Source organism: Podarcis muralis, chromosome 15 (genome assembly GCF_964188315.1).
Source record: "Podarcis muralis chromosome 15, rPodMur119.hap1.1, whole genome shotgun sequence".
In the NCBI taxonomy this organism is placed as follows: Eukaryota; Metazoa; Chordata; class Lepidosauria; order Squamata; family Lacertidae; genus Podarcis; species Podarcis muralis.
The window spans coordinates 28,571,834-28,580,515 of NC_135669.1; the positions used below are offsets into that span (position 1 = coordinate 28,571,834).

The 8,682-nt window shown below is 44.8% G+C and overlaps 1 protein-coding gene across 1 annotated transcript; it reads left to right on the forward strand.

Moving 5' to 3' along the window:
- Positions 1–6,966: 6,966 nt before the first annotated feature.
- On the forward strand, positions 6,967–8,479 carry KCNJ1 (potassium inwardly rectifying channel subfamily J member 1). Its single transcript, XM_028708264.2, has one exon. The coding sequence runs from the start codon at positions 7,029–7,031 to the stop codon at positions 8,199–8,201; it is 1,173 nt and encodes a 390-aa protein (XP_028564097.2). The 5' UTR covers positions 6,967–7,028; the 3' UTR covers positions 8,202–8,479.
- Positions 8,480–8,682: the final 203 nt, after the last annotated feature.

Sequence of the window (8,682 nt, forward strand, 5' to 3'; positions counted from 1 at the left end):
CCATAGCAGCTGCCCAAATGATGGCTTCATTGGATAGGAGTTCAGGGGGGGGGGGGTTGCAAGCACTGGGGAACCAAACAGGTAATATGCACTGAGTGAAGGCATTCCTAACCCCTCTTTAAAGTGCAGAGCAATGTACAAATGTGACTTGAAATACGGCAGAGGGGAAACAACCGTACTGCGTTGCAAACCTCTAATGTGTCCATAGCCAAAGCCTTGGATTAGGGCACCCACAGTGCACCCCCGGTTCACGAGACCCATTTAGTTATTCATTATATCCTTGCTAATCTCCTCGAACAACTACATATTTCTGGCAGCCGACAGTGACAGTGAAATTAATTACCTAAATTGCTAGACTTGTGGGTGTGCGCATCTGCGTGACTGGGAGGTGGTGGAAACTTGGAAGTCCCAGACTTCCAAGAGCTGACAAGAGAGAGACAGAGAGACGGAGAGAAAAAGAGAGGCTGAGCATTTGAGGCATTTATACTCCCTAATAAAGAGAGCATGTCCTTATTGAGGCAGCACATATCTAAAGTATAGAACATGGGTAGGCAAACTAAGGCCTGGGGGGCCGGATCCGGCCCAATCGCCTTCTAAATCCAGCCCGCAGATGGTCTGGGAATCAGCGTGTTTTTACATGAGTAGAATGTGTCCTTTTATTTAAAATGCATCTCTGGGTTATATGTGGGGCATAGGAATTCGTTCATATATTTTTTCTTCAAAATATAGTCTGGCCCCCCACAAGGTCTGAGGGACAGTGGACCGGCCCCCTGCTGAAACAGTTTGCTGACTCTTGGTATAGAACTTGTTCCCACAAGAACCAGGGATGTGGATGATTTTCTCAGAGGATTAGGCAAATTCATGGAGGAGGAAGAGAACATCAAAAGCTCTTGGGCTCAGATTCTGCTGGTGGGTTTCCCATCTGGTTGGCCACTGTGAGAACAGGATGCTGGACTAGATGTGCCATTGGTCTGATCCAGCAGGCCCTTCTGATGTTCTTTACATTCATGTACTTATTTTTTACCTTTCCCTCAAGGAGCTCAATGCCATGCCTATGGCAACTCACTGCCCCCTGTTTTCTGCCACCCAGAATCCTGTGAGGAAGGTCAGGATCTGAAGAAGGAGCAGAAAAGAGAGAGTAACTGGTTCAGCATCACCCTTTTTGAGGGGAGGGGGGGGAGGTGTGTCTCAGAAGCTCGAATCCACTTGACTGCCTGCTGTTTATGACATCACAACTTTAAGTCAATAGCCGTTATTACAGGAGTGGGAGACATGATGTATTTCTGGCCATAACGAAAAGCTGCAATTGGTATGCATGCTTCCATCACGAAAAGTAAAAGGTGAAAAATAGACAAGTGTTGTTTATGTGCATGCAGGGAAGGGAACTCCTTTAAAAGCCAGAATGTAAAATGAAACAAGATAAATGTTTGCAAGAAAGATTAAAGAGAGTGAATAGGAACAGATTGTGTGTGCAGGGAACATTAACACTATGGAGGTAAAAAAAGGGGGGGGGTTAGATTTGTTCCAGGGGTGGAGCTATTACCGTAAATGACAATTTAGAAATGATGAGTAGATGTTTTACATCTCTAGGGAGTTTACTGATGAGAAACTGCACCAGAAAGCCAAGGGAAGCTTGTTCTCTGCATTAAAAATGGTAGACCCAGTACATTTTCTACTCTGAATCTTTCTACACTTTTAGGCTGTGGATGAATCCTAGTTCACCTCTGGGAGATGCTTGCCTCATTGCTTCATTAGGAATTTTGGGTATGCCTCCTGGGATAACAGTTATTCATGCAGAGATACAACACACAGCCCCTTTCAACAGGGGAGGACTTTCAAGTGCAGACAGCAGAGACTTTTTAGCAGTGGCTCCTCCGGAATGCTTACCCCAGGGAGAAGGACCCTGGCTGCTATCCTTTTTTTTTGCGACTAAAATGTTTTTGTTTTCCGCAGGTTTTTAAGAATTGTTTATAATGTCAGTGCTCTTAAATATGGGGGCAATTCTAATATTTTTATGGGTACCTGACTGAGTTGTAGTCCAAAACATCTGGAGGGCTGGGAAAGATCAATGACCTGACTTGATCTTAAGACGTATCCCAACACTCCTAATCATTCTATTTATTGTGGCAAATCAGGAGATCTCACAGCAAACTGGCAGGCTCTGGCAAACAGTTTGGGGATTAGCAACTTAACTTAATACAAGTATGGAATAAGTACCATTATCGTTAGAAATGTTCAGGAATGAGTGGTTCTTCTGCAGACACCTCATATTCCTTCCATCAGATCAGACGCCACATTCCCTCCGCTTAAAATCAACCCAGAATTCTCTTGCAAGGGCAGCAACATTGGATGTTCTCCCTGCCCAAGCAATTAATACACCTTGGTAAATTAGAGAAGACAAGCTCTGGTTACTCTGCAGATTTCAGCTGAACTCTCCTTAGCAGCCTTCTGCATTATACAACGTGTGTTACGTAAGCTTTGTTTCAAGAGGGGACCACGGTCTTTAATCGCACCGAGCTTATACCAGAATGCTAACCACAAGATGGTTTTGGGTTCCTCTTGAATCTTAGCAAACACCTTTCATGACCACCCTGCGTTATACAACATGCATGCTTTATTTTGAGAAGAAAGGCTGAGAACAATGCTCACCCACCCGGCATATGCTGGAGTGTTAAACCCAGGCAGGGACTTATTCTGACAACTGATAGGCGCTTAGCAAGAGAGAAGCTAGATTTAGAGAAGGGAGGTCTGGATTTGGCATTGCGCATTATTTGCCGTGTTTGTAATTTCACACTTCCTCAAAGCTCCCCTGCATTAAAACACAAACACACAAACACACACACACAACTCCCTGCAAGTTTAAACTTGCACAGCAGGGACTGGGTGAGGTTAGAGACTCTAGCTGTGCCAAGCACACTCCTGTTGGCTGGGCACCCTCTTCATCGCCAGTGCTGGGTTTTTAAGCCATGTTCACACATGACATGATATGATCCCCAATGCAGGTATATCTCATGCTTTGCTATAAGAAGCTCCTGGTTTGTGAACACCTTTGCAGAGGAGAGAGACAAAATCGCCTGTCCATGTCCCCAATGGAAATCAATTGAAGCTTAATTGTACAGTGATACCTCTGGTACCTCTGGGTTGTGGGTGGCGCTGTGGGTTAAACCACAGAGCCTAGGACTTGCTGATCAGAAGGTCGGCAGTTCGAATCCCCATGACAGGTTGAGCTCCCGTTGCTCGGTCCTTGCTCCTGACCACCTAGCAGTTCGAAAGCACATCAAAGTGCAAGTAAATAAATAGGTACCTCTCTGGCGGGAAGGTAAACGGCGTTTCCGTGCGCTGCTCTGGTTCGCCAGAAGCGGCTTAGTCATGCTGACCACATGACCCGGAAGCTGTACGCCGGCTCCCTTGGCCAATAAAGCGAGATGAGCGCCGCAACCCCAGAGTCAGCCACGACTGGACCTAATGGTCAGGGGTCCCTTTACCTCTGGTTATGAACTTAATTTGTTCTGGAGGTCTGTTCTTAACCTGAAACCGTTCTTAAGCTGAGGTACCACTTTAGCTAATGGGGCCTCCCACTGCCGCCACGCCACAGGAGCACAATTTCTGTTCTCATCCTGAGGTGAAGTTCTTAACCCGAGGTACTACTTCTGGGTTACTGGAGTCTGTAACCCGAAGTGTTTGTAACCCAAGGTACCACTGTATAGCAGTTGTGGCGGGAGAAACAAACTTCACTGCAGAAGAGGGGAATGTGAACACCCCTCCACTCTTGCACTCTCTGAAGAGCTTGTTTTGAATTGCATGGACTTTTAAATTGGAGAAGCAGTAAAAAAAAAAAAAAAAAGCAATAATAATAGTTACAGTAACCGTTACCATCTATCTCGGAAAGGAGCCCACAGTGGCAAACAGCGAAGCGGCAAAAGTGTACCGTTTAAAAATAAAAGTTTAAGAGCTTCTAAAACATTTAAGAACAACCCCAAAATGGTCCACCCCACTTCAGCATCATGTTCTGCTGCAAGTAAAGGTTAGCTGTGATTCCTGCATTCCTCCATTGCATGGGGTTGGACTAGATGACGCTTTGGGTCCCTTCCCACCTTACAATTCTCTGATTCTCTGATCCTAGCTGCAGATCAAGTAGCAGAAGTTTCATGCGCCAACAATGATGACGATTAACTACTGAATTTGTGTAATAGGGATGCGCAAAGAGCCATGATGCAATTGCATGGGTTGTTCAGTTACAATTTTGAAAGCCCAAACTCACCCTGGGCACCCACAAATCCTTAGCTGAGCTTCCTTTCGGTCTCAGCCTATGAACAGATGGCAGCCTGCTGGCATATACAACTGTGCATTTGGCAACTCAAGCATTTCCCAACTGCAACACCCCTAGAATTGCAATACAGAAACAGTATGTTATAGGAGAGGGGTTGTTATAAAGAAAGACTCTAAATAAGGCGCTCACAAGTTTTGAGGCTTAACCCCCTCACCCCCCCCCCCAAAAAAAAATTAAAGCACAAGGAGAAATGAAAAGTCACATGTTGGGAAAGTACCAAGAATGCTCCATTGCACAGGGATGTTTTCTTAGTGCTCCAGGCTGTGTTTTGAACATGAACATGCTAAGTAAGGGCCTGGACGCGAAACGTTTGAACTGTAAAATAACCTTGCTCCTCTTCCTGTGGCCACACACTTGCTTAAAGTTTAACCGGACTCCCTCTCCACCCCCACCCCCGAGCAGGGGTGGAAGGTCGGAACAAAAATGGCCACAAGGCCTTTCAGAGCTGAATGGGAACATCGAAATCTGCATATCTCGGAAACGAGTACGTTAATACTCCTGTGTGCTCCCAAATAATACATTCTGTCAGTCACATGATCCAAATTCCAGAGGGGTGGCCGTGTTTGTATCCCGCAGCCAAAGGTGTGCTAGGCTCTTGTACCACCTTGAAGACCAATGCATTTTCTCTGGCAGAATCTTCCTTGCTGCAGAGCCCTGCTGGGTCACAATAAATCAACAGGTCCAATAAATCAATAGGTTCACTTGTTGGTTGAATCAAGAGAAAGGATTTTGAGCATGCTCTGTGTGCCTTACCTGTGCCAGGTTGTCTTGCTTGTCTAGGCAGAAGGCTGAGAAGATGGAGATGACTCAGGTGATTAGCCAAACCTTCCCCAACCTGGCATCATCCAGCTATTTTGAACTATAACTACAACTCCCATCAAGCTGGTTTGGGCTGATGGGAGTTGTAGTCCAGAACATTGGGCAAACATCCCATTGGAGAATGCTGGCATAGCCAATGAAAGGGACACTGCTTTATAATTATTTGTTATGTTTCTATACTGCCCATCACCTAAGTTTTCTGGGTAGTTTAAAAAAAATATTTTGAAAAATATAATACAGCCTCTCAAAATGAAAAAGCCACACATCAAGAATAACCAACTACATAAAATACAAATCAGCATTAGCAACAATCCAACGCCAACACAAACTTACCCAAAGAGTGAGTTAAAAGGCCTGTAAGAATACAAAGGTCTTCACTGTACTAAAAGTCCATAATGCAACTGTTATAAGAAAAAACTGCTTCCTTTCACTTATGGGATATTCCAGAGCCCATATAGAGTCCTTGAGGGTTCCCTATCGGTAGGAGGAAATAACAGAAGCCAACCAGAGTATATTTGAGAATCAAAGTGGCTAGTAAGCCTGATCTTTATTAAAGGAAATAAACTGTTGCAATGGGGTCCCCACTCACCACACACAGGAGGGAGGAGCACTCTGAAGAATGGTGCACAAGCCCTTATATAGACTCTTGAAATTGTTCACCCTGTAGCCCAAGACCCAGCCCCCCCCAGCCAAAAAAAATAAAAATAAAAATAGATACATCACAGAAGGAGGCGGTCTACAGCAGAAAACCTGCCTTCCAGGATACCTGATAATGGTCACTGACTGCATTACCTGGGCATCCTGGGCATTCTTTTGTGATGGTTAATACTTAGTTCCTGAATCCATGCCACAGGCTCAGCCTATTCATACACAAATACACCCTTAAGACAGGATTTGCAAGCAAAAATACAATGGGAAAATTTCCCCTTTTGCCTCGCTTACTTCCGAGGAATATTTGAGGTCATTGGGAGAGTCAAAATGGCTTCAGGATTGCTCTCCCATACTGTTTCAGACATGTGGTTCATATATTTAGATAGGTGTGTATTTATGAATATTTATTCTATATTTGAGACCTTAAATTCTTATAACGCAATCACCAGGCAACCCTCAGTGGTGCTTGGGGTTCTACAAATTGCTCTTTCTTTCCACGTTACATTAAGATCCACTTTGGCCTGTGGTTGGAAAGTTTGAAAACAGCCACCGAAAAAAGCACATTCATGTTGGTGGGTGGGAGTTGTGGTGGAGGGTTTAAGTTTTTGCTGTGAAGTGTCACCTTGATGCAGCAGTAAGTTAAATCCTGAGGCTCTTCTGCAAAACACTCTCCTAGAAGACTAGCAGGCAGTGTCAAAATCATGATGGCATCCAAGAGCTCTGGTTCACACATGCACATTCGCCACTCAGATCACTCATCAGCACCAAGCAATGAATTGCATGCATGCATGAGACATGACTGATACATTTATAAAACACACCGCAGGATTTCCATTATTGCTACTCGCACTGCAAGCACCATCCGGCATAGTTAATTCATGCATTTGCAGCTGCCTTCATCAAATGTACACAACAATAACCAAGCAAAAAGTACTTTCCAAACCACGTGTCCCTGGGAACCACCTTGCTGTTGTATGACCTTGCTGTGACTTTTGGCCCTGCATGAGAGTGAAGGATAAAAGTGCCTACTTAGCTGCTCTACAGGAGAGCCACGAAGCAGAACAGACGCAAATTTCCATGCCTACCTGAGCTAACTACCACTATGGAACGCTCCCTTGGGCTATTACACATTTGTTTATTCACCAATCCATTGAAATCCTTTGCAAATGGTCCAATTCCTATTTGTTTGGTTGTTGTTGGTTTTTTTTAAAAGCTACTTGCAGTCCTAATGTTTATTCCATGTTCCTCTTTTTTAATTACTTATCCAGAGTGGCTGGTGGAGATGCTTAAATATTTCCAGAAGCATTTCACCCATCTCTGGGTGGAACACAAAAGACGAAGGTCCAGACTGGTATCGAAAGATGGAAGATGCAACATAGAGTTTGGGAATGTAGAAGAACAATCAAGATTTGTTTTCTTGGTTGACATCTGGACCACCGTCTTGGACCTCAGGTGGAGATATAAGATGACCATCTTCATCTCAGCCTTCTTAGGTAGCTGGTTCTTGTTTGGCCTTCTCTGGTACGTGGTGGCCTACATACACCAGGATCTGCCAGAGTTCAGCCCTTCGATAAATCACACTCCATGTGTTGACAACATAAATGGTTTGACGTCTGCTTTCCTCTTCTCCCTGGAGACTCAGGTCACCATTGGCTACGGCTTCAGGTGTGTTACGGAACAGTGCGCCACTGCCATTTTCCTGCTGATCATTCAGTCTATCCTAGGGGTTATCATCAACTCGTTTATGTGCGGGGCCATCTTGGCCAAGATCTCTAGGCCCAAAAAGAGGGCAAAAACCATCACCTTCAGCAAGAATGCCGTCATCAGCAAGCGTGGCGGAAAGCTGTGTCTCCTCATCCGGGTGGCTAACCTCCGGAAAAGCCTTTTGATTGGGAGCCACATCTATGGCAAGCTCTTGAAAACCACCATCACACCTGAAGGGGAGACCATCATCTTGGACCAAGTCAACATAGACTTCGTAGTCGATGCTGGAAATGAGAATCTCTTCTTCATCTCCCCCTTGACCATCTACCACATCATTGACAAGCACAGCCCCTTCTTTCACATGACGGCGGACACCATCCTTCAACATGACTTTGAGCTGGTGGTGTTTCTAGATGGGACGGTGGAATCCACCAGTGCCACCTGCCAGGTGCGGACCTCTTACATCGCCGAGGAGGTGCTGTGGGGCTATCGCTTTGCTCCTATGGTCTCCAAGACCAAAGAAGGGAAGTACAGGGTGGACTTCCATAACTTTGGCAAACCTGTGGAGGTGGAGACCCCTCACTGCGCCTTCTGCCTTTACAACGAGAAAGATGCCAGAGCCAAAGCAAAGATGGGCTATGACAACCTCGGCTTCCAATTTCAAGGAGTCGGTGAAACCAATGACACAAAAATGTAATCTTCAATCGAATGAGATGGGAATGCTGACTTCTCGATAGAAATTAGGATATCGTGCCAAAGAAGCCTAAAAATATTCTGAGTACAGAAGGGAAAAGGGACTGGGTTGTTTGGATACTGAGTGAGACTTTACCAGGGCAGGGTACACAGCAGCAAATCCCTGGGTGCTGCTAACTTCCTATTGTTTATAGTCACAGAACAGTCTGTATATTTTTATATATTTGTGAGACTTTTATGTAAATTGGTAAATTGATATGTCCAATAAAATTTTCATTCGGATTTTTGGAATAATAGAATTGTATGTTGTGAACCACCTTAAGACCTGTGAGGATAGGGTGGTATGCAAGTAGCAGTAGTAGTAGCAGCAGCAGCAGTAGCAGTAGCAGCAGCAGCAGCAGCAGCAGCAGCAGTAGTAGTAATAATAATAATAATAATAATAATAATAATAATAATAATAATAGAAGAGCTGGAAGCAACCCAAA